The following is a 26,726-nucleotide window of genomic DNA, read 5'->3' on the forward strand; positions in this document are numbered from 1 at the left end:
TTCAGCCCTAATTTCGAGCCTGATTTTTCTTTTTTTTTCATTTTCCAAAATTCCACATTGTTTAATTTTTTCTTCTGCAATCTTGAAAATCGATATGCAATTTGCAGACGGGTATTTTGAAAACTGAAACAGAGTTTTCACCACAGTGTGTCTTTAATTTATTGGTTGATTGATTGTTTATTTGTTGCAGGAGCTCCTCTTTCGTGGTGTGAATGAAGGAGACATGGCAGACCACACCCCGCCTCTGGAGTCCGGCCAGCTGCTCAGCCCTGAACTCCCCATCCTGGCGTCCCCGCCTCCCTCAGCCATGGTCAACGGCGAGGGCTCCCAGCAGGTACAGTCTCCGCTCAAACCCTGCAGCTGGTCCTGTTTTCCTCTCTGCTTTAGAGGCAGTTCACTCCCTGAACGTTATTATGACACATCTTAAACATTATTGTTTCTTTTTTCACTTCACAAATGTTTGTCTTTGATTTTTAATTAAACGTTTTTACTTCTTGTGAACCCAAAACCAGTAGGGGTGTGAGGAAAATATCGATAACATTTTGTGAGTTTATTTTTTCCAAAGATGCTATATCGATATTCAACATCACTGGATTGTTTTATATTTCAATACAGTGTGCTAAAAAAAATATTGTAATGTAATGATTTAATTTGATTTCTTTACAAGAACAAATCTACACAATATTCAGTTAAGTGTAGCAATTAAACTTCCGGCTGCAAGATGGCAGCAGTCCTTATGTCCTCTGCAGCTAAATGAACAATGAAATCCTGGTGTTGACTGAGGGCAAGAGGATACATACTATGTTTGAGCAATGTTTTAAAGCTGATGTTAGGCCATATTTTAGTTTAAAAACTACTTTATCAAGCTGGGGAAATACTACAAATATACCCTTGTAAAGTATCCTACAATATACAACGGTATATTTTATTCAATTCAATTCAACTTTATTTAAAGTGTCTTATAATGACAAAGTTATCTCAAGACACTTGACAGTTTAATTAAGACTATAGGGGAGAAAGGAAAAACTGATTATTGTTCCCCCTATATCCTGTTTATGCTGATTATACTGGGTAATCTTTTTTTTATCGATTCATTAACATCAATATTAGAGGGATATTTATTAATGCACGTCATCACACAGCGCCAAACCTTATGTCGGGTTGAATCTCACTAGACTGCACAACATACACGCACCAAGAACAGGAAGTATTAAACTCACTGAAAACCATTTACCACATTAACTTCCATCAACAAATTGTAATAAATTACGTTTTTCTAAAGAAAACCCACAATGTCGAGGAGAGAGCCAGTCCTTGTTATACATGGATATCCTTTTTATTAAACAAGAATCTAGTCACAGGACTTGACTAAAGTTTGATATTATTACAATTAGATTGTTTTTGCCTTTCAAGTAAAGTGTGGTTTTGTTACTTGAGATGTTTTGCACCTTAAACCAGTTATAGTTGTATTCCTCGTTCTAAGAATGTGTGTCTACCAGCTGTTCCCTCGAGAGGTAAAACAAAGTGACAGTCTATAGAGGGCAGAGCACACATGAAGTAGAACTGGTGTTCAAAGTGAGGGGAAAAATGAAAGTACATTGTAATACAGTTAATCCATTTTAATTGAAAATCCGTACAGCACTTGTTACCGAAATCTAATCTGTATAGGAAACTGACCATGATTTTCCAGTCCTACTCGTTCATGCATATCACCAGATTTATGCCAATACACACCCCTTTTCAGTCAGTGATTAGAAACTTCCATTAAATAAAGTTGGCAATAATGTTGTGTGGTGTGCAATGTTGTCATACTGTATTTCTGTTTTTTTTAACCTCTCCTGCTGTCTTGAAGCATTCACACTTGTTGGTGACTCTATGTGTAGTTATAAATACTTGGTGACTGTGTGTTGCATGATGAAGCTTGGAGTCGATCCATCTTATTAGAGAAATCGGCTTTTGAACGAGTATAGATTCATATATCTGGTCCCCTATTTGTGTTTAGTACCTGCTGAGAAGTTGCGTCTTCCAGCGCACAGAAGAATGAATGACAAAAGTCTACTTCACTGGCTCTTCTTAAGCAATCAGTCCGGGAAAACAATAATACGACTTTTCATCTCGCTCGGCCACTTCCTCATTCATTCTTGCTCGTGTCTTCCTGTCAATCTCACCACACCTGTCGGAATCTCCCACCATCGAATTTGTAAAATACACTCCGATTTTCCCGCCTAAACAAACAAAAATCATGCAAAATTACACTAAAATAATCTTCCAAACAGCGAGGCCGCAATAGGTTAACCTCATTATAGCGAGGGACCGCTGTACTACCGAAACGATTGAGTCTGTGAAATAATATTGTGTGACTATTGAGTCTGTACACTGAGTTGAATATATTTGTGTTACTTAACAATGAGTCATGGACCTGTTGCATCAGCGGGAAGTGGTTCTATTGATTCACAATTACTTTTCTTCAATTTCTTCAAATGGTTTTATCCTTAATTTTAAACAAGAATGATTGGATTGAATAAAGTTTAGTCATTTAAAATCGGCGGATCCTGCTGACGTCATAATGATGTGATTCAGCCATGAACCCATAGTGTACAGCTTACCTTACAGGTATAAACTCAAGATAGTAAGTAAGTAAGTAAGTCATTTTTATTTATATAGTGCTTTTCCAGACCAGGGTCACAAAGCGCTTAAACAATCAAAACAATATTCAATAAAGTATATACTTTAAAGATCAAGATAAAACTGATAACACAACAGGAGTTCCAGAAAATCAAGGAAAAGCCTGAACAAATAAAAACGTCTTAAGATGTTTCTTGAAAGAGTCAGTAGATCCATCAATAGCAAACACTAACTAGCAACTTAATGTTTACATCTGTAAGTCCAGTAAGCAGCAACTAGTTATTCTGCTCCAGAGGTGTGTCGTCTGCAGCAGGAGTGTCACGTACACAAACCAGTGTTGACCTCCAGCTGTTGTGTCGGATGATCGTCCCTGGTCACCGTGAGATTGATTGACGGTGACGTGGCCGGGTGAGTTCCCTGTTGTTGACAATAGTCCCTGTGATTGGCTGGGTTTCCATGACTTCCAGGGAGAACAGAGTCCTCGCTGATATCTTTTTTTCCGTCGTTTCCTCCGTCTTATGCAATTTGTGGAGATAAGATTGCTAATATTAGCTCTGCCCTACACGCATGCCAGTCCAGCCGTCCTGTCACTTTCCACTGTGGAAAAAAACCTGATCACCGGCTTTGTTCGTCCGCACTCCACAATCGTGGAATTCACTGATCGACTCCCACAGAGGTTACTGGATTACCTGCACACCTCCTGTGTCGGCGCTGATGTTTGTGCGTCAAGTAAAATGGCCGCTGCCTGGTTTACCTCATTATCTCCCTACTGCTCAGACCAATTTGTTGCTCTGCATGTTGACATTCACCGAAGCGCAAAAATGTGTTTTCATGTGGAGGAAAAATGCTTCCGAAATAACCGAGCTGTCGATGATGCCAGGAATCACCAATCGCTCCGAGACACATCACCACCTGTTGATCCACTGAAGCTGCTTTGAGGTTTTTTTTTTTGTTGTCTTATGGCAACAGAGATTCGTGTTCCAACACAGCGACGTACAACTGGGCCATGAAAACAAAGTGAACAATTGAGGGAGAAAATTGCGTCTGTTGCTCTCACATGCTGTTGAAACAAATGAGTGATGATGAGATTAGAATTAAAACTTTCTCTGCAAGTGGAATGAATTATATTTGGTGACTCCAGTCACAGTTACCTATTTGTGTAATGTTTCCATGTTTGCTGCCAAATATTCTTTATTTTTCACAATCCATCCATTGTCATCCGCTTATCCGTCGCCGGGTCGCGGGGGCAGCAGCTTCAACAGGGAGCGCCTAAATCCTAAGCTTTGGAACGATCTTCCTCTCTCTTTGCGCTTGATGGATCTACTGACTCCTTTAAGAAACATCTTAAGACGTTTCTATTTGTTCAGGCTTTTCCTTGTCTTGGACTCCTGTTGTGTTCTCAGTGTTATCTTGACCTTTAAAATATATACTTTATTGAATATTGTTTTGATTGTTTAAGCGCTTTGTGACCCTGGTCTAGAAAAGCGCTATACAAATAAGAATTACTTACTAACGCCCTTCTCCCGAGCACCATCTGCCAGCTCTGACTGAGGGATCCCAAGACGCTCCCATGCCAGTGAAGAGATGTAATCTCTCCACCTGGTCCTGGGTTAGACCCCGAGGTCTCCTCCCAGATGGACGCTCCTGGAACCATCCGAAGGGGATGCCCGAACCACCTGATTTGACTCCTTTTCACGCGGAGAAGCAGCGGCTTTACTCCGAGTCTCTTTATTTTGCACAAGTTTTTTTGTTATTTATTTTGCAGTTTGGGCAGAAATTGCAGAAAACTAAAAACAAATGCTCCCTCCTGCTGCGGGGGTGGAGAACCATTTTAAAGAGTAATTACAAAAAACATGACATTCTTATAATTTATTATTATTATTACGTGTAGATATTCCTGTACACACAAACACATAGGGCTGTCCCCTAACCTTACAGCCAGGTTGGATCCACGCCATGGTCAAGAAGGTGGTTGATGTTGTTGCAGTTATACACTTGCTATTATACACTTGCTATTCCCCAAATGTGGGAATAGCAAATGTATAACTGCAATCACCTGGTTTATCACCTGGTTCCCCTGCCTAATGTGTCATCACACGTTGATGTGCAGCAGCTTGCTGTTAGTAGCCGCAGAATTCCAGGGTTGGTTTGCAGGCATGCGTACACCTGCGTGTCAGAGAAGGTGTGTAAAGATCCTGACAGCTGTGGAGTGAGGGGCTTGAAAGTCTGGCCCTGACACGGAGAGGACTTGGGTGATTGTGAAAAAGATTGGCTGTGATGGCTGACCCTCCATCCCTGACCTTTTCTCAGCATGAACGCCTCATGCTTTGTTTTTGTTTTTCGGTCTCCTCACTGCACCCGACTGTGGTATTAACGCTCTGTTGGACCAATTATGATGAGTCACGGAGAAGGTTGTTGTCCCCGGGTTCATTTCCGGAGATGATTCCTTTATGGTGACAACTGTGTCCACGGCGTGATTCAAAGCTTCCATCTGTTTAAACCCCCCCCCCTCACGGGGTTCTCGAAGGTTAAGTGTCAACAAGAAGCGTCGTATAATTGAGGGAGTAGAGCTTTAGTCCATCCATTTCTCCATCTTCTCCTGCTTATCCAAGGTCATGATGGGGGGCGGGTGTTGCAGATGGACCAAAGTGTGTATTTGGACCTATACTGCTCAGTGAAGATAAGAACAAATCAATAAACGAATACATCTAAAATAAGTCTTAAACAAGGACAGTGTTTTAGAGAACAATATCAGGGCCAAGGAGTCATGTAATCAAAAAAAAAGTACAATTACCCATAATAAAGTGTGTGTAATAACAAATAATAAACCACAATAATAAAGGGAATATGTCGCTTTACGAAGTGAGTATATTGAGTTGAATGTAAGACTGGGTGGATAGCAGGGGAACATAACATGAGGACGGATGAACATAAGGATAATGTCCTGAGTTCTGCACTGAAGTTAAAAGAGCCTGTTTAATTGGCAGTAATAATAAACGTGTCACATCTTTGAAGTATTTGATTACATCACTTATCATGGTAAATGGCCCAACGAAAGCATTAGAGTTCGACTTTGTGGGTATCAGTTTTAACATCAAACGCTGTGTCACCTCACCTGGTCAATTGGGACATGCAGAGAAAGTCGAGTTTTTAAACATTACGGTTTAAACATAGCTGGTTGCGGGTTTGATGCCTCAGACAATCAACTTCTCTGACTGACTTGTCTTGACTGTTTTACACTTGTGGGTCATCAACAGCTCCTTTGTTGGTCTCTGGAGGAGGTGGAAAGTAAGACCTTCCAGGATTTGAAAGATGATGAGAGCGAGAAGATCTGCTGTAAACTCACTCCTGATCTTATATGGCTCTTGTGGAGGAATATTTGCAGGGGTTGTGGGGGTTGGATGGATAGATGGATGGACTTTAATGATCCTTTTGAAGATCTCCTTCGGGGAAATTGTTTTTCCAGCACACAGTAACACAGACGATAGATTCATTAAAAAATACAAAAAAATGAAAGATGACACAATCTAAATCTAAAGATGAAGAACATAGAATATATGGATCAAAGAAAACTTACTGTCCAGCCACACACTGAGATCTTCAGTATCATTGTCAACCATCTCCACCTCGTCGCCTCTGATAGACACTGGATGTGGCTTTGTCCTGGACCTTCCAAAGTACAAGACCAGCGCCTTGGTCTTTGAGGTGTTCAGCTGCAATTGGTTCCTCTCACTCCAGTCCACAAAGTCGTCTATCGGAGTCCTGTACTCGTCCTCGCTGCATCCAACAATGGCAGTGTCGTCAGCATATTTCTGGACAAGATTCAGTTCGGAGTTTTAGAAGAAGTCTGAAGAATATATGGTGAAGAGGAGCGGGGCCAGTACTGTCCCCTGAGGTGCTCCTGTCGATCAGTGAGATAGTCAGAGATCCAGGGGACCAGGCCAGTGACTGGATGAGTTTGTATTGTATTAGTTGAAACTGCGGCAGGTGACAGAGTACGAGTGGTGTGGGCAGAAGAGTGGCGGGGGCTACGTCAATGCTGATTTCTGGTTTCCTTGGATGTGAGTGCAGATCAGCATAAATGGTACAAACTGCTCTTGCTGTTATGTGATGAGCTCAGTTAGCAGCGTTTGTTCCGCCATTAAAGTCCGTCGCATGGAGCGGGATGAGTGAGGTCTAACATAGTGCCATTGCTTGGGCTGGAGTGACGCTTGCAGAACCGGTTGTTTCTTTGGTTCCTTTTGTGCCGCTGCCAGACGGAGCTCAGCCATCCTTTCCTGTACGCGTTGAAAAATCCCCAGAGATGTTTTGACAGATGCTACAACCCACTCCGCTGGTCTACTGGTCAGCAAATGAATCTGACGAAATGTGTGCCCACTGTTTATCAACTGCTGGAAGGAGGTGGGCAGTGTTTGGGAGCTTCATGTAGAGGCACAGAGACGTGCTGGACTAGTGACTTTGCCAGCAATGTGATACGTTCGTGGATTACTCATGAAAGCCTTCTCTAATTCAACACGCTGCAGCAAAGCGTCTTCATGAAGTGATGAGTCCGTCAATGCAAGTGAATAGGGCTGAATGAACCTGGGCGGGGGGAAAAATAATAAATAATAATAAAATAATTATTTTTTTGTCCTTATATCGCGATTTAGTGTAAGCACTCCATTTTGCAAATTAGACCATATGATATGAAAATTGACGAATTAATTTGTACATTGATCTAAATAAAAAAAACTTTATTAAGCTATTGAATTGTATAAAGGAAAATCTTCAATAGCGGTATAATATTTAGCCTTGTAAACATCTAGTAAAACTTAATGTTACAAAACACTTCACAACAGGCCTGTCATTAACAATAATATAAAAAAAATATATACACATTTTTTTTGTGGGAATCATTCAGCCTAGAGTGCAAAAATATTAATTGGAACAAATATCTGGCTATAACACTTAAATATGTTAACATGTGGATCACAGGGTAATTTTGCAGTGTAGTTTGAAATCCTGTTCGTATGACGCTATATTCCCTTAACACGGATGTCAGGGATCTGTGGTCTGCTGGTGCTCGGCTCAGTTGACATACAGGTGGTTGATGTTGCTGCGTTAACCTGGAAGCATCTGCACAATCCAGCGCTCGGCTGAATCTTCTTTTTCTAAATCCGAAAAGAGGTGGCACCACCGTCGCTTCGTCTGTGTCTTCTTTTGGTACAGAGGCCCTTTTCCAACAGCATCAAACTGCAAAACAAAACCTGCTGCAGCTAAAGTTTTTCCCGCTGCTTCCTCTCACTCCTCTGTCACGTGTCAATCTAGCATCTTCTTTTTTCGTTGGTGGGCTGCAACAGAAATTTGGAAGGTACATACCGCTGCCTAGTGTTGCGTCGGCGTTTTTTTTTCTTTTTGGAATCGCAGCCAACAATTTTGTGCCTGTTTTTCCATCGAAAATGTGATCAAAATAGAAACTAATCGATGGTCTGAAACCTAAATTATGTATAATCCTTGATTTAATGGATTTATTTAAATTATTTTCTCTTAGTGTTTTGTTAACTTTCTATGCAGTTCTGTAGTGTTATACCAGCTAACAAGTTTTCATGTGTTGACACAGCATGGTGTCTGGCTTTTGCTGCTGAAAAATTATACAAAAAATAATAATAATAATAATCAAGAAAAGACCATATGAAAAAACCTGAAGAACCACAAGTTGTGTATTATGTACAACAAAAAAGCAACACAAATGTTGCATTTTTTATTATTGATGACACAAATGTATTGAATGTCAGCAATAAAACAGAACAATTTATAAAAACACAACAAACCTTTATAGGAAAATAGATGTCAAACATAACAAAGCTCAATGTTTTAAATCAATGAATTAAAGAAAACTAGACAATGTAGTTCAGACAACGGTTAACTAATCAAACCCATAAGGTTAACTTCACGTATCAATAATAATTGCAGCATATTTTTCTTCACAAAATTAAGTTTTTTTTCCTTATTTCCCGATGGACTAATCCTCATGATTGTTTGAATTTTAATTTGCAAAAGCTCTTTTGTTTCGTGTGCAAATGTTTTTTTTTTAAGTGATTACCGTTCAGTGATAGTGTTTCGCACTTTTTTTTTATTAAATACCCTACGCTCTTGAACACACCATAGCTTTAATGACATTAAATGCATAATTTGTGACAAAGGTAAGGAAGTAATTAAATTATATTTGTAGAGCGGTGCAGAGAAAATTAAAGTGATAGTTCACACAAAATTCAAACTTCATTCATTTTCCACTCACCCTTATGTCGACTAGGGGTTGGGATTATTTTTCAGAGTAAAAAGAGTTTCATTTTAATGTAGCGACTCTAGCCCAGTTGTCTTTGAGTAATCGCAAGCACTTCCAGTGTCTACACTAGAGAGTATGCGCTCAGGAACCGCTCGCAATAGTTACCCAAAGAACTTTGGGTTTATATTTTTATTTGTTAAACGTCTGCTAAAGTCAAGCTTAAAATATAGACTTGTATAATTTTCCGGAAAAATTCCTCTCGTGGAGGCTTCAATACAATAGATGGACATTACAGACGAGCAGTATGGAGGCATTTGAGCGTCTTTTTGGATGAAGATAAAGATGAAGACAACTGAGCTCCAGTCCTGCATTAAAATGGACAAACATTCTTGTCTATAACTCCAAAAAGGAACAGATTACTCTGAAAATAATCCTAACCCTTAGTCGACATAAGGGTTAGTAGAAAATGAGTGAAATCAGATTTTTTTTTTTTAATCACTTTAACAGATTTGTTAAAAGAATTGTGATTATTCTAGTTTGCATTCTATCTATCATCCATTATCTATAATTCTATATAGTATCTTATTAAAAAAATGTATTGGCCACGCAGGATGATGTCAAAAATGCTCATATCCACGCCGATAAATCGGCCATGGGATCAATCGTAGTCATTCATGTGAATGGTTTGAATGTTTGTTATTAATAAAATGTAAAAGGTCCTCATGCGGCCAGGTCACCACAAATCGTATTAAATATATAGAAGGGAAACGACTCGTCATAGAACCTTTCTCTTGTTATGCTTGTTGTAAAGGAAACTTAATGATGCTCCAAGTGTGTCCACTTTTAGTTTTCTGGTGCTGGTACATGTGGAGGATCACACGACTTCTTTTGATACAGATGCTGACCAGAGAAGCTCCCTGATCCCTCTAACCAGCATTCCATCTTGTGATATTTCCCGAGGATCACGGAACATGTATCTTCAAATTGTCTCGTATTACCATTTCACACGCCGGCAGATACATCGGCCACCTAGCGCTTTAGTAGCTCAATGGCTCGGCACAGGTTGGATTTTCCCTGGTGTCATCTGTCTTGGTGGTCACACGGCTGCGATGTCGACTCACAGTAAACAATTAAGAGGAACAAATAGGAAGAAACCTGAACTGTGAGTCACCAGGAGTGCACGTCAGAGCTAACAGCCATGAATGTTCTCGGCTCATAAAACCACAGCCACCTGTGTGAGCGTGTGTGCGTTCACCCCTTCCACACCGTGTTTGCATAGTGCTCCTACGTCGGCAACTTTACAGCTCTGGGAACAACTACACTCTTGTACTTTACAGAAGGTGGTTGATCTGTTTCTCAGTTGGCCTGACTGTTGATATAATTACATTTGCTGGGAAACCAGTTGCGGATGCCTTTGTCTAGTCATCTGTGAGAGAAATAACCTTTGCAGCATCCGAGCACTCATTCATAGTCTCGCCACTTACAACCGCCATTATCACTGACGCCAGAGTCTTTTTTCCATCTCAATTACGGTCAAATAAGTTGTTATTATTAGGGGTCGTGATATTTATGGAAGCAAAAGTGACATGGCTTGGTGAGGCAAATTGAATAAAAGTATATCAATGCCGTCAGAATATTGAATGGTTGTATACAACATTTTAAATATTTAACTTGTAATGTTTGTTTTTTTTGCATTTAATTTTTTTTAAACTAATTTAATTATATAATTTCTTTATTCATAGGTTTAATGTAATAATTGTGCCATAATGATTTCAAAAAGATTTCAAAATTTAGATTTCCTTTAATTAATGTTATCGGAAGATCTATCCTTATATTTAAAAAGTGTTCATCATCATTGTGTCTGTAAGATCAGAGGGATCTTGGCTTGTTCTTTTTGATTTGTCAAATCATTCATGAATGATGGTCACAAAACTGACTAGTCAACAGTATTTTAGTTTAACTTCATAGCAAAGGATGTCAGCATCCATCAAGGATGCTCTCATCAATCACTTCCTGGTGTCACGGACATGAAACACAACTATAAATATAAGGTCCTGCTTTATTATTCTCATTTTAACGTAGAGAACCTTGGCCTCCAACTTCAAGCCGCTGAACCTCGTCCTTGCTGCTGTACACCTACTTAATTCAGAAGGACTTATCGGAGGAATTATTCTTGCAACAGCACGAGTCGCAGAAATATTTCTTTTGAAAATTAAACTCCTATTGTGATTTCTTTGTAGATTTCTTTGTCGCCGCAGGAAGTTTAGCTTCGGGGATTCATCTGAGTTTGTTAATATATGTTTTCATGATGCTTTCTGATCTCCCGCTCACTCAGCTCCATTTATCATTTCCTCACATAAAAGCTTATCGAGCTCCTGCTCCTCAACAATGGGGTACAGAGAGATATTTGGTTACTCGATGTTCTTTTTATCTTCTCCACAAATCCGTGGCCCCTTTCATCTGCTTGTGCTTTTCTTTCTCAGGAGTTTTTAAATCCGATCTTTTTTTGCTCCTTATTTTCTTCTTTCTTTTCACCTATTCGTCTCTTCTCATATTTCTTCCTGAACATTTGCTCTTCGTTCCTTTCTTCTGCTCTTCCAACGGCATTTTCGCTGACACTGGAGTTTTTCTTCTGCCACAGTTTCAAATGACTAACGGCTTCATGAACAATATGAAGGTTTCATTGACTAAAAATTACAATTTCTTGCTTAAAGCTGTTCTCTCACTATTGGCTTTAAACAACATCTTGGTTCGCTCAGTAACCCCCAACCTTTCTACAGTAATCCGTGCCTCATCCCCAAATAAAGCCTTTGCCTCTACACCCTTGTCTGGGACGAATGGGTTGCAATCGGTTTGTCAAAGTAGAATAGAACAACACTAGAAAATGGAAAATTCTGCACAAGATATCCATTGAAAATTAACAGAAGTGCAGCTAGTAGTAATGATGATGATCAACATCTTGCTCTTTGATTTTAAAAGAGACATTGATCAATCAACATTTTCAATTTTAAAAGTACAACGAGCATGTTTTTTGGGTAGACTTGCTATGAAAAAATTATAAGTAACTGTCCCATTTTTTTATTGTGTGATGTAAGACAATTGTCACCAGTTGCTGTGGATACACAGCAGTTCTGCTGTTCAGTAACGTTTTGATGACCCAGAGAACAGCTGATACAGTTGACAAGAAAATACTTGACAAAACGTAATACTGAATACTAGGAGTGTAAGAAAATATCTATATAATGAATATTTTTATTCCCGGTTTATTCGGTCATCCACCGATGTTGAAGCAGCGGCTCTGCTGCAGTGGAGGAGGAGAAATCATGTTAGAAGATTCAACACCACTAACTTCATTAAACATCGAAAGACGCATCGCGACAAATGAAATGAGAAATCGAAGAAACAAGGAAAACAAAACAAAAATCGTTTACTTCGCTGTTCTGTGCAAACGAGAGAATCTTAGTCGATGCATGAAAGTCAACAGAGTTTTGTTTAATACTGGTTGAATAGAGGCAGATTACTGTTACTCCAGGTTGTTTGAGACTGTTAATGCACTTCATTGTTTATATAAGTTCACATATTTTGTTCATATTTTAAGAAGCCCTTTCACATTTGATTAGAGAAAGTATTTGCTCATTTCTCTTTTTCAAAAAAGGGGTTATTACTGTAAAAGAAACAATATATATCGTTGTACAGTATTACAATATCTCGCATCGCATGTATCGTCAGATTCTTGCCAATACACAGCCCTACTGAATACCATCAGATAGTATAATGAAGTAACAAAGACACATTGTTCTCTTACTTGTTAAGAAGAAGTGGGTTCTTTGAACTAGCATTTGCATTTTTGATTACTTTTAATTTCTTCCCTTTTCATTTATAAGTTCCCATCAGAACGTGAAGTAGTTTTTACGAACAATAAGGTAAAAAGATCTTCTCTAAAATAATCTTAGATTCTACCTTTAATTTGTTCTACACCCATTGGAGAGCTAATGCTAAATGAAACGAAAACTCTTTCTGCCACTTGATGTAGTATAGTTGTGGAAATGATCCTGAAGTAGAAGTACTTGTTTTGTTCTCTGTAAATAATCCCATCTAAGAAGCAAAAGTGAGATCTGTGTACTCACTGTGAGGGATGATTTCTCGAGTGTGACGACGAACGGATGCTCTTCTAGCGGTTAATCTTGGTTGATGTACCTCTGTGCAAACCCAGACTCTTATTTCATCTGTCCCACCGCCAGGGTGCTTGTTCTGCACTTGTGCTGCCAGCACCCACGCCGCCTTGCATCGATCGTGGTGGGAGAGGGTGTACGACATGCTGCTGTATGAATGGGAGGTGGACGAGTGAGAGTGGAGGAGGAGGAGGGAGACTCCGGGGATGTAGTGGTACATGTCAGCCTCTGGAGCTGCTCTCACCATGTTGTTGTTGTTATAAAGGACGGAACAAAGGACCCTCCCTGCTGTTGGACTCTCCTGACTCAGATTCAGTCTCACGGAATGAGTATCAGGACAGAGGCACGTTAGACGACCGTAATAACCGCTCGTTTTCCCGGTACTGGCCACTATTGATAAGGTTCCTCGTCAGGGGGGGCTTTGGCGCGGACATCGTCGTGGCTTATTTGTTGAAAGGGTTGCTGTGGATACTGACGTTGAGGACGGCTGCTCTGGAGTCAGTTAGTGTAGGAGCCGGCTGCTGCAGAAAAGCACCGCTCTCTCTGGAGGAGATGGGGCTTTACCGGGCTGAGCAAAGATGAGATTCGCACCAGTCTCCTCTGAAGGCTTCATCCAGCGAGACTAAGCCCCGCACGCCCACGCCGCTCCTCATCGCCGCCAGATTTCATGCAGAAGTTGCTGGAGGAGAATGGTATAGAAGGATCAGCCCAGCCAGATGTGTTCGCCCCGCTGGTCATGTGATTTCTCAGGGCTGATGGTAGCGCGGCGGAGGCTCGGCTGAGACCTCGGAGCATCTTTTCCTTTCTCCTCCACTGCGTGGAGAGCAGCGGCGGAGAGTGAGAAAAAAGCGATGCGGGCGACAGTAAGTATCTTTCTGTGGATGATTTAGGCGCAGAGTTCCATACAGAACCCGACTGTGAAGTGACGACTTTGATTCAATTAGACCTCCCTCGCACCCCCGTGCCCCTCCCCACTATACACTGGAGCTGACGCTGCTTGTGTGGGTGTGTATAAACGTATGAGAGTCCGCGTGTGGCAGTCAACGTGCCGTTTCCTGTGACGATCATTTGAATGTGAGCAGAGTCAGAGATGGAGGTGCTTATGATTTCTGTACTCGAAGGGAACCGGAGCCACAGCCCGCTGCCGGGAGGCTGTGGGGTCTATGACAATGTCTTCCACAAGAGTGAGGTAACACCCGCGGTCAGGTTGTTGTGTTCGGCATTCAGGTTTGTCAGGCTGTATATGCTGGAGTATTTTTACTCTGTAATGACTGGAGCAGTTATGAGCTGTTGGAGTAACTGTGTGGTTTCATGCTGTTGTGATCGTCTTTACATGTTTAATAATGCTTTTGCCACTTGTTTTATCTCGGTTTCTTGTGACATTAATTTGTTTCTTCACAGTTTTGTTTTGGGAGTCAGAGTTTTAGACTTGTGTCCATGTTGGATTTGGTTCTGCTCAGACAGGGCCACATTATTTGCCAATCTGACCGGTTGCTTCGGCAACGGTGCGTAGATGTCATCTAGTGATTTTTTTTTTTTTTTTCTGTGTGTGATGTCATGTAATTGGGACAGTGACGGCAACAACAGAGGCCAGAACACAAAGGTTAATATATATAAGATGTTTATTTGAAACTACTAAAGTTGACTTCTAACTCGTAGGAAAAAATAAGACGTCATGTTATGAAAACAAATCTCGAAACAGTTTGTAGAAGTCTGTCCGGGAACTGTCTTGAGATCAGATGTGTCACGGTGGTCGATCATTTCATTAGGTTTAGTGAATTCCTCCAATTTAATGTGAGTCATGGTTCAAATCTGTTCTCTGCTACCGTCACAGATCTTCCTTTGAAAGATTAATGTTTGGAGGATATTTGTAGATGAAGTATAAATCTGATCAGAAAACTTTACTGCCGAGACTTTTATTGTCTTTCATTATTGACTTGTCGTAAACTATAGTTGTGGAAGATGACATTTTATTTACTTTGAATCCAGAATTGAAGATGCAGACGCTGGTCTGGTGTGGTCGGGGACAGCTGTTGTCTTTTCTCCTCATGAATAAAACTGTTTTTGTTAAATGTTCCCTCTTTCTCTCTGCCCACAGGTAATCCTGGTGCAGGTAAACCCAGGCGAGGCCTTCACTATTCGACGAGACGATGGTCAGTTTCAGTGTATCACAGGTGAGAAGTCATTTTTTATATTTTATAGTTATTCCGATCCCATTAATGTAGCACTTTAAGGTTTTGTGCATCAAGCCCTGATCGGATCTGAGCACTGTTGTTACTTCAGAAATCAAGAGACATCTGTGCTTGAAACACAAACGTCGCTGTGTTCAGGTGAAGATCCCGACCGTCATGAACTGTCAACACTTAAGGCTGTGTTGTTTTTGTGAGATTTGTCACAGCGATGATGCAGGGGATTTGCTTTCTGTAGCCGCCGGTAATTGCTCTGGCTTTGTGACGGCATAAATGAACTCTGACTCCAACGTGCTGCCGACAGCTGGTAACACTACAGAGCGCCGACCGATTGATGTAGTTAATTCATTGAGTACACACATTTGCTCCCGTGAGCCAGGCTTTTCCTCAGTTAAGACCTGCTACTGGAGGCTTGTGTTACAAACATGAAGGGATGAAGTAAAAAAATCAAAGTTTGTTTTAATTTAAAATAAATGTATTGGAAGGATATTGAAAAACTCTATAGAGGGTTGTTTAACAGGTCAGACAGTGGTGAGTGACAGCTCGTCCTCACATGCCCCAGTAGCCAGAGCACCCAGTGTAGACACCAGGGTTTTTTTTTTGTTCTCAGTGATGTGTCACAGCAGGAGGACACTTGTTTCTTGACTGAGCTGTGTGTGACATACAAGCCTCCAGACTGTCGCCTTCACCCAGAGGCTCTTTGGGGTGTTAACTCCTTCACCGTCTCAGATCCCCCATTACCAGCCGAGTAAGCCTCCTAACAGGAGCACTTGCATAGAGTCTCCATCAGAGGGGAAACAAAGATCCAAGTGGTGCCACATAGATCAGTGTGACTGCTACTAACTGGCTGTCACAGGGTGCACTCATCTCTGTGACGTGAATAGAGAGATGACTCACCGCTTGCGTTGCAAGGATGGAGAAAGGCATGTGTGTCCGTGTGTGTGTGTGCGCTCATGTTTTTGCTTCATCTAGTTTGTTCTTCACTACTCCAGCTCTCCTCTCCTGCTCTGTTGGTTTTATTTATAACTAATGTTTGTCCAGAAATGCTTCCGAAAGCCCGGATGATCAGTTTCACAAAGCTCTCGTCTTCATCGCGAGTCTAGTTGTGTATTTTTAGCAGCTGGAATGTGAAGTTGTTCTTTAAAAGAGCTGGACTGGCTGCAGTTCGCCGAGTGCACGTCGAACCAATGGCGGGAGGGCGAGCCATGGTCGCTAATTAGCCTTTTTAACATTTTCCTGTTCCATGACTAACTCGCTTTTGCCATGCATTTATTCTGGTGACGCGGGCAGGGCTGGCCGAGAGTGGATCCAGGTCTTAATGCTGTGTGGGTCCAGAGTAAATTCAAATCTTCATACAGACCTGTCATCACATCATGTTCACTCCCCATCTCACTTTTATCATCCAGAAGTGTCCACAGCGTACAAAGCATTTGAGTGTTCAAAATATCAACGACTATTCAGTCGACGTGTGATGATGGCAAAATAACCAGCGGTGGCTTGAACGAGTCAGACACGAAACCGTTTCTGCTGTTTTGAGGAAATGATCTGTAGAGCTGGGCATAGGGTGAGCCTGTGTTGACGTTGCTCCTCTCCTGCACAATATCTTTCATCTCCGTTTTTCCCTCTTGTCGTAATCCTTCGCTTTATTCTCTGCGCTCATACTAAAACTGCTGGGATTATATTTCTGTCCTGAATCCGGCCATGTTTACAGCCTCTCCAAGGGGCCAGGCAAACAAGAGTGCAGCAGATAAGCTCTGTGTTGATAACGGCCACCTGACCCGATCTTCTCTCGCATCACTCCGGAAGCATGTGTCCGACTACGTCTTGTTCCACTTGACCACGGTAGCCCGGCAGATTTGTCAGATTATGAATCTCTTGTGATGTATAATCCAGAGGCCAGCAGCCGTATGGAGTTGAAGTGTGTATGTCTGCCACCATGTCCTAATCACTCTCTCCTTGTCACACTTGTTACTCTATCTGCCCACCGCTGTGTCTGTGAAACACCTCGGCTGCTTCCTGATGGTCCTGTGAATGTGATGGCGTGTCAGAGATGCAGAAGCTCCAGTGACGGAATGTGTTAAGATGATGTGTGACTTGTCAAGACACCTCTTTGTTTCGATAGTTTCAAGTGTTCTTTCTTTATTGTAAACCATCAAAAACAACACAAAACAAACACAGCTCCTTCTTAAAACACATAAACCTCTCAAGCACCACTTCATCTATGCTTGGATCACAATAGAGACTAATGCAGAGTTTTCTGTCCGATAGCTACAATCTGTTTACGTCTTTGGGGCGCCACTCCACCACGGATACAAATCTCATTCACAATAACTCTCAGAATGTTCACACTCGATTCATCAAACGGTGCAGCCAAAGTCGCAATAAAACATTATGATAGATTTTTGTGCTCTCTGTACCTCATAAAATCTGTTCGAGGTCAGTAAGCACAACCAGAATTAAAGTGGTCCCTCGTTTATTGTGGGGGTTGTATTCTGAAAACCCCCCTGCAACATAAAAATGTAGCCAAATGGGTTTGACTGTTTTCACTATTCAAATAAATGCTTTACATCGTTTTACACAGTATGAACGTCCTAGTGATTACTCACCCCGTAAAATATATAACAGATCATCTTATTGCGCCTCGTCTGTAGCGTTGTTTTCTTCCTTCTTTATATGCCGAGTTAAAGATTGATTCTGCGGTTAACTTAAGGCTTTTACGTAGATCAGGGAAGGTGTCATGAGACACCCTGCTGAGTGTTGGTTTCTGAGTTCTAGGGGAAGGAGAGTTGGTTGTTTTTGTTTATAATGTCTGTTAATTCTTTTTAAATACTGCCGAATACGGTGTGTATTAGCTGTGCCGCTCAAGTGGGTCTGTTCAAGGCATTGGCTTTCTTACAAATGGTGCTGTAGTGGCCAAAATAGTCTTGAATGCTTTTCATTTTCATCTTGGCAACTAAAAGGAGACGCAACTAGATATTGAATACATCGGGACAAAAGGGCTCAATCGGCACATTTGGGGAAAAAAACATTTATATTCCTTTCATAGTTAAGAGAGATGGATAGATAGACTTTAGACATTATTAATCCCTCTGGAGATCTCCTTTGGGAAATTGGGTTTCCAGTTCAATAGACAATAGAACAACAAGAAAGTGTACATTATATATATAGTGTTGACGTTTAGATTTAATGTTTTGTCTCTCGAAAACAAACTGAATTTACCTTTATCATGTAACCAAGATTTTCTCAATATAAATAATCTTCTTTTTTTTTATTACATGAGGTCCATGTGCCTTCAGAGATAATCTTTCCCGTCTACATCCAGGATGATGCAACCTGTGAAAGTAGAACGTGTCTATGTTTCTCCATCACATATGGTCCACCTAGCTGCCGCCAACATCACATACATTAGCACCTTATTTTTGAACACAGCGGCGGCGCTGACACCGAGGTCGCCAACACAAATATAGGACTCCTCACACTGTCAGCTTTCATTCACAGCTTCTACTCAAGCGGCTCTCGGGATGACTGAACTTATGAGTCATTCCCTGTCACCGCATTGATACCACGCAGGAGGGCACAAATGATTATGTTTTCATTCTATGTTTAGACTGGGGACGGGATGTTCAGTGGAACGTCGTCCCCACTTCACGTCTTGGGGCGGTTCGTCATATCTTGCAGAGGAACTTCTCTCTGAAGCCTCGGCCGGGTTGAGAAACGGCAGGTTCGGAGAAAGTTGACCGATTTCCTTTCGTCCTATAAACACCACAAAGTGATATAAATACCAGAGTCCAGATGACCAATCCCGCCACTGGGCTGACTATGGTGGTGTTCCCCTCTTCCTCTGATTTGCGTCAAATGAACCGGCAACAAATTGCTCGTGATAATGTGTGTAATAACAACCATGTAATGACTTGTGTTCCCCCCGGTCAGAAGGGCAACCTTCCCTCATTTCTCATGTCCTGTAGTGAGATGTTGACGATCACATCTTGACCAACAATTTGTTTTATATTGATGATGTCTGTGCTTCTCTTCTTTCCCAGGCCCTGTTGGTGATTATTAACCCCCGTCAGCTCGCCCTCTTTATAAGTAGTTGGAGACTATTTATTAGCTGTGATTAATAGTACATCCTGCCTCGTCTCTGAAGTTAATCATGGTGCCTGTGAGAGCCTGTACGAAAGCTCTCTGTCTGCCTCTTCGCTCTTTGATTTTTCACACCCTTTCATTTGCTCAGCGTGGCTCTGCATGTTTTTTGTTTTTTTTCCGCCCCAAATCAAATGGGGGCTAATTCGTGCATTCGATCAACGCCCGACACCTTTTCACTCGCCGCCGCTGCCATATCTGGCAGGTGAAGCACCTGTTTTTAAAGCTGATGATGATTTTTCATCTTTGTCGAGAATATGAAGCAGACGATCTGAATCCTTTTGATGTTTTTTCAAGTGTAAATTGATCAGGTGTTTAATTTTGACAGTGGTCAGATGCTTTGGACAAGCTTTTAAACTCTTGGTTTAATTTCTCTGGTCTTCTTTTTGCTGAATTTTCACATTCTGCACAAATCACCTTAAAATCAAGGCTGTGATAGGTTAACCTGACTTCAGTTCAGATATTTCTGAAGTTTTATTTCCTATGTTGAAGATGCAATTAGGCGTCTGCAAATGCTTCACATCCTCCCGCTCCTATATTTTAGCTCCACAGCGTAGTTGAACCATTTTCATCGACGAATCATGTGAAAGCGTCCATCAGTCAGGAAGCGAAGTCTGGTTTTCCAGCGGTTGTGAGTCACACACCAGCGCTTCTATCGCAGGTGCAGCCGGGTTGTTGACACAGAAGGATGTGCTTCTTATTTTCAGCTTAGAGCACTGATGTTGTTTCCTGTGGACGCATCTTTTGGAAGACTAGAAGTCCACGTCAGCACAACCAAAGCCCAAGTGGACTCCAGGGGGGGAGGGGCGATGTGGCCTTTTCTATCTGATTTCTGTCAGCACTCGTGCGTCAGTCTGATGTAAGAGAGGTTGCCCCCACCTCCTCTCCCGCCCCTCGTTCTCCACCCTGATTCGTCTCTCCTCCTCACATACATGCTTCTTTTCTCCTCATTTATTCCCCGAGTTGATGTTTCGAGGAAATCTGTTGTTAAATCAGACGTCAGACTTCTCTGCTAACTGGTCATAATCTTTATTCTCTCTATTAGTCCTGGAATCAGTGCGGCTAAGGGCACAAACAAAACTTTAATCTGAAATCGATGAGGGGAGAGCCGGAGAGACCCGCTTCATTCAGACTGACAATCTTAAGATTTCTGTTCTCCTTCCCTCCATCGTCTCGGGCGTTAAATCATTTTTCCATGTCTGCCGGCTCACACTGAGATTCGGAGGGGCTTCCGAGCTCTCTGCCCTTTTCAACAAACTTGTTCCAGCAGTAATTACTGGCCGGCCAGACCATTGGGCCGGTGTCACTGCTGGTCTTATAAAGTCCGCTCGAACGTGCTCGTCTGCCTTTCTTTGGCGGCACTTTATTACTACTCTGTAAAAGAGGCTTAGTTCTCCACCCAATACTGCTGTTGACCCCATAATGCAGCGGGGCCACCTGGATGGTGACTCTTCTTTTAGTGTCTTCACATGTCAACGCTTGTGAAATCACTTTTAAAAGAGAATAATAACCCGACTCTGAGTCACTCTGATAACCATACTGAGCCTTTAGGTGTCTCAAATAAACAAGAATGTGGAAAGTATATGGAAACCAAACCTGTGTCCTGTCAACTTAATTTTACAATTATTCATGTTGTGTCCATTCTTTTATTTGTCCTGGATCAGTGTCAGGTTCAAATGATTGAACGCTTCATTTATTTATGCTGCAGTGACGTAAACTATAAAAGCAAAAATCGTATTAAACCTGCTATTAAACCTGCCGCCACCACTATGAACTCTGGACCTCTGTCAGTGTGCGATATTTACACACACAGCACCCACACACTTTTGTTTCATCTAACAACCCTGCAAATAAATCCTCCTACATGCTGCTTGATGGTTTTATGTAGCAAGCAGGCAAACATGGTGACAGGATGGTTCCGTCTAATGTCTGTGCCGGTGAGCAAACATGACTTCTCCAGGAACTATCATTCCACTCTGTCACTTTTTTATCCATTCATTTTTATTTGTTGAACTTTATACATGAGTTATAACCTTCTGTTTATTTAATGTAGCCATTAGTGCGACAACATCCTCCAACTGAATGACGTGTGGTCAGGCTATTTCAGGAAACTCAGCTGAGATGTTTACCTGGTTAATACTTAAACCACCTGCAGCATTGACGACTCATAAATGCCGGATGATGTCAAATGTTTTCGTGAATACTGAAGCGACTAAAGACTCTCTCAGCGTTTCAGCGACGGGTCAGTTTGCGAGTCAGAAGAGTTCTCCTGATTTTGCAAAGCAAGACGCCTGACTCTGTTGCTCCTCTGAGCCGAGCTCAGCTCAAACTCTGCCCTGCGGAAGAATAAGTCACTTCCTGCGACAGGCTTTTCTTGACAAACCTTTCTGCTGCTCTTCTGGGCAATCGTCGCAGTGCTGAGTGGGAGCTTCTATTGTCTCGTAAAGTAGTACTGCTCTTGAATAATAATACAACTTGAAAATAAATAAAACATTTCAATTGATTAAACTTTCTATTACCAACATTGATTACGAGAGAAAGGGGAATTGAACTTTTCAGGTGTTTCCTCTGGACAAGAGGAGGCCACAGGGCAGACCCGTGTACAAGTTAGATTGTCTCTGAGAGCTTTTCGTGGATCGGGGGAAGTATTCAGGTTACGATTCAGGTTACATAACTTGAAACTTCATCATTTAAGTCTGTCCAGTTAAACGGATACTAATATTACATTTTTTAAGTGTATATTTTCATGTAATCTTATTTTTGATTCTTTATTGTTTTGACAAAATAATATTTCATACATTGCATACCTGAGGAAACGATTGTAATGTTTGCTGTTGGCAGTAATCCCCATTTGAGTGTTTTTCTGTCAAAACTAGCTTCCCATATTTATAATGGATCTTTTAGAAATGGTAAAACATATATCTGGTTCTTGTGTCGCTAAGGACTCCTCGGGCAGAATGGGTTTAAGTGCACAGTAGAGGGAGAAAAGATTCAGTCCTGATACAGTTGGAAAACAATATTCTTTTTATTGATGATTCAGTGTGATAAAGCTTTTTTCCAAAAAATATTGGTCCTTAAACCAGAAACTCTCAGCTAGACTTCTGTTGATAAAGAAATGTGTTTGCGTTTCAGGTCCTGCTCAGGTTCCCATGATGTCTCCAAATGGTTCAGTGCCTCCAATCTATGTGCCTCCTGGATACATTTCACAGGTATGTTGTGTGCCTGGCAAGTCATTCATTTAAGTTCCAATTAACACAAAAGTATGTGAGGGTTAGTTTTAGGAGAAAGTCAAAATCAACTTCTACAGAAAGTGTTCAGGTTACGGCTCTAAAAAGAAGTGCGTTCAGGAGACTATGACTAGAATCAACACAGATAGAAGCCAGTTGAGCGCGACGAGACTTTTGTTGTCTGATGTAAAGATGTGGGTGTTGTGCAGCATGGCTGATGTAAAGGAATCGTTCTTCTTTTCAGATCATCGAAGAGAATGGAGTGCGGCGGGTTCTGGTTTTACCTCAGCAGCCGGAGTTCCACCCGGGCGGACACTCCCCTCTTCACCACCCTCCTCCTCCGCCCCACGCCCACCTGCCTGCCTTCATCCCACACCCCACCATGATGCCCCCTCCACCCCACCTGTACCCTGGGATGGCAGGCGGCGTGGGCGACATTAACTCACAGTACATCTCTCAGTACCATCCAGCTCACATCTACTCAGAGCAGGGTGAGTTTTCCAGTGGTTTCTCTGTTTGCTACTTCTTGGATCCCAAAAGTCCTCGGGTGCCCATCTTAACCGTAGATTCTCATCTGCTGCTGCTCGCCTCAGTCACCTTGAGTGTGAAAACAAACCGACAAGTTTCCCTCTTCAGTCTCTGCAGACTCACACCCCCAACACGGACGCCCGGCGGTACACAGAGACGACAGGACGAGCAAAACATACGAGCGCCTTCAGAAGAAGCTGAAAGAACGTCAGGGAGGTGGAGGAGGACCGGTGAAGGACAGTCCACCCCCATCACCGCACAAATCCTGCACCAGTCCCTCCGGGCAGGACGTTCACAACGGTGTGGGAGGAAAAGGTCTGGAGTCTGCTCAGCCCAGCCATGCTTCAGCCAGCCCTGACAAGCAGTCTGGCCGGGGAAGAAACGGAGAATCGGAAGGTGAGTGTGGTCGTGAGACAGTGTCATCAATAACATTGTAAGATGAGCTGCAGAAGCTCCTATTGGTCACCAACACTGATTCAATGAATTCTGCTTATTCACACCCTGATGACCGGATCACCGTCAGTGGTGATGAGAGGAATATGACATCAAATCATCAGTAGAATGATGATAAAACTTTTTCTCCATTTGGGTAGAAGTTAGATATTTGGGTAACTTTTGCTTTGCATCGCCCGGTCTGTTTCTAGCATTAGCCCTCAAGCTAAGTGAGCTTTGACTGATTGTTTAAGTTTCATGTCAAATCTTTGTTGGTAAGGATAATATGCACTTATTGGCCATAAGTGCATTTTTGGTCGAACCACTTTTAACACCAAAACAATAATTAATGATGACGTAAATATAAACTTTAATGCTGACCTGAGAATGCGGTGGAATTTAACAGTTTGCCGTGATTTATCATATTTTATTTTGTATTCTTCATTGTTGAAGTAATAATAACGATAGTTATAATAATTGATATATATATATATATATATATATATATATATATACAGTATATTTACAGTATATACCTTATATGTTTGTATCACTTCCTTGATCCATTTTATGTGAAATTTTGCTGTCATTTCAAATTTCGTTTCAATGCATCCACAATAATAACTGTTTAAATGACTCTTGTTTCTTTAGTTTTCGTTAAAGATGCTTTAAAACTGTTAAAAAACGATGAAATGAAATGTGGATTGTAAGTTCAGTATAGGGGATAAAAATGGTTGTCACCCAGTCCAATTCTACTCGTTACAAGCAATAAAAGCATCACAGCACCGCTCACTCAAATGTTTTTTCGCTATATTCCTCTCTCACGTCTTGATGACACCTCTAGGATGTCCTGGGTTGACCTTTTAAAAAGACCAGTCTGGTCAGTTGAGGGTGATTCAATCACGACATGGCAGATGTGTCAAAGAGTTTGCACTGATTTGTTTCCAGTCTGGGGTTTTGTTACACTCTCTCTTTTTCCTTACAGAGCTAGACGAGGAGGCTCTGGCTCTCCAAGCTCTCCTGAGCACCCTCACCAAACCAGCGGTTAGTATTCACCGTCTTCTCCTCATGATCAAGGTTAATTTTTTATCAGCCCCGGTGGTTCCATGTAATAATGCTAATGTGTCGCGTCATTAAAACTGCTACTAACATCCAGGATGAATTCTTACCGGCATTCCACTAATAGATGTGAACCTGGTGACGCGCGTCCTCGTGGGCTTTTCTGCTCCCACCTGTGCCGCCCACCATCTGAGAGTTCTCCATACATCTCAGTCTCTCCTGGATAATTTTGTCTTCTAGCTCAGCTCTTTCTTCACCGCTGCAGACCGACACAGATTTTCTTTTGGATTTGATCCTAATTTTCTAGAAGTCAAAATACTAAATGTGCATAATAATGCATAAATTAAGACTTGAGTAATGAATTGTCTTAAATGTTAACTAGCAAGGGACGAATACTGACTACCATTGAACAAGACCCCAAGTTACTTAAAGTCCTCCACTTGAAGAATATCTCATACCTGGATTACACTTCACATCCTCTCCTTCCCTTGACTGGTCTTTTTTTTTTTTATTGATCCTCGTCTGTTGTAATTGATCTCTAAGATGTGTTTCTACGACAGGTGTCCGATATCCAGGCAAGGTCAGTAGTGGTGAGCTGGAGCGAACCCACCAGACCAGCCGGTGACAGCAGTCCAGAGGAGAAGACCTGCTCAGCAGGAACCTTCAGCTACGACGTCTCCCTCTCTTTGAATGGCAAAGATGGAAAGTACAATATCATGTGCTGGTAAGTGTTCCCTCTAACACTGATGAAGAATCCCAATCATTCACTAGAGAACAGGATCCTTAAACAGGCTCTTCAAGGAGAGGGAAAGTTGTAGGTTAGAATTGAATAAGTCATAGTTTGATCCTTCTTATGGAGCAGGTGTGTTAGTTCAGGATTACTGCAGAAAGTAGGTAAAATGTGGCTCCAGGACTCTAATTGAAGACCCATTAATTCAATCAAGGTTGTACTAGGACCCGCAGAACGCTGAGGGACTTGACTTCACCCTTCTTGCCACTCTGCTTCATTTGACTGTTTTGTAACTCTGGTTGTACGTGTCTCTCCTCAGCAGTGAAGAACTTAGTGCAACCTTAGAAAACCTTCGACCAGCAACAGATTACCACGTCAGGTGAGCACAAGAGTACGGGATTTGTGTGTTTTCATGCCCGTCCTGACCGATGGTTGGGTTTTCAGGGTCCAGGCCATGAGCAACTGTCTGAAGGGGAGTCCATCAGAAGACGTGAGCTTCACCACTCTGAGCTCTGAGCCGGATCCTCCCAACCCACCCAGGAAGTCCAGCGGGACCAAGAACACGCTGGTGCTGCAGTGGAAGGTGAGCAACCCTGCCTTGCATACCGGTGCTTCCCTTGGCTATTGGTCAGTGTGAATAAATAAGGACCCCATTCCCACACTCTCCTGTTTTTTTTAATCTATATTCCCTGATCTCTCTAACACTCACATCTCCACTTCAGACTCTACACACCTGCAGAGTGTTTAACAAGATAAACTTTATTCTGGGACATTTAAATGATCAATCTTGATTATTTTATCTCCCCTTTGAACATTTTCTCGATCACAAGAATCGCATTTGTAATATTGGACCAAAAAATTAACCGGAAAGGCAACTAATGTAAAACTCTCCTGACTTTTATGTAAATATTCCAATTAAAATAGAGTTTTGTACAAAAAGACACATACTGATGAGTATAATAGAGGTCTAAGATCTATTTAAGGCTCACTTTAATCAACACATTAGTTGCCCTTTAAACCCCAGATCTTTGTGAGAGGCATTATTACCGCACACATCTTACTCATCGTGCCAACAAAAACCGTGAGCTCCCTTGATGGCCTACACACTTCTCTTTTCAGTGACAGCTGTTAGGTCTCTACAATACTATAATTAAATTAAACGTCTATGTTGCTATGTCAAAAGTGATCGAAAGATTTGATGGGTTGGATGGGCGTCAAAGTGTATATCTTATATACAGTGCTGAGTTTGCAATTTAAAATTTGTTGTCGATTTAGACAAGAGAAAAATGAAATGGTCATTTCCTCAAAGATTTGGTTGAATGTATAGATAGTTCAGAACGTGATCCCCACAATAAATGA

General features: G+C 41.7%; 1 protein-coding gene across 2 annotated transcripts in view; it reads left to right on the forward strand.

Annotated features, from left to right (window-relative positions):
- Positions 1–26,726, forward strand: part of fndc3a (fibronectin type III domain containing 3A) — a 42,037-nt gene that overhangs the window by 6,265 nt on the left and 9,046 nt on the right. The window contains exons 2-10 of one of the 2 annotated variants that reach the window (XM_087795171.1): positions 191–334; positions 15,161–15,236; positions 22,524–22,600; positions 22,863–23,109; positions 23,255–23,542; positions 24,564–24,622; positions 25,198–25,361; positions 25,687–25,746; positions 25,812–25,950. In XM_087795171.1, the coding sequence (XP_087651297.1) occupies positions 224–334; positions 15,161–15,236; positions 22,524–22,600; positions 22,863–23,109; positions 23,255–23,542; positions 24,564–24,622; positions 25,198–25,361; positions 25,687–25,746; positions 25,812–25,950 (1,221 nt within the window). In that variant the 5' untranslated portion in view covers positions 191–223. Of the gene's footprint in view, positions 1–190; positions 335–15,160; positions 15,237–22,523; positions 22,601–22,862; positions 23,110–23,254; positions 23,543–24,563; positions 24,623–25,197; positions 25,362–25,686; positions 25,747–25,811; positions 25,951–26,726 lie in introns of those variants that run through there. The other variant, XM_087795172.1, reaches the window with a different exon arrangement.

Source organism: Callionymus lyra, chromosome 7 (genome assembly GCF_982586985.1).
Source record: "Callionymus lyra chromosome 7, fCalLyr1.hap1.1, whole genome shotgun sequence".
In the NCBI taxonomy this organism is placed as follows: Eukaryota; Metazoa; Chordata; class Actinopteri; order Syngnathiformes; family Callionymidae; genus Callionymus; species Callionymus lyra.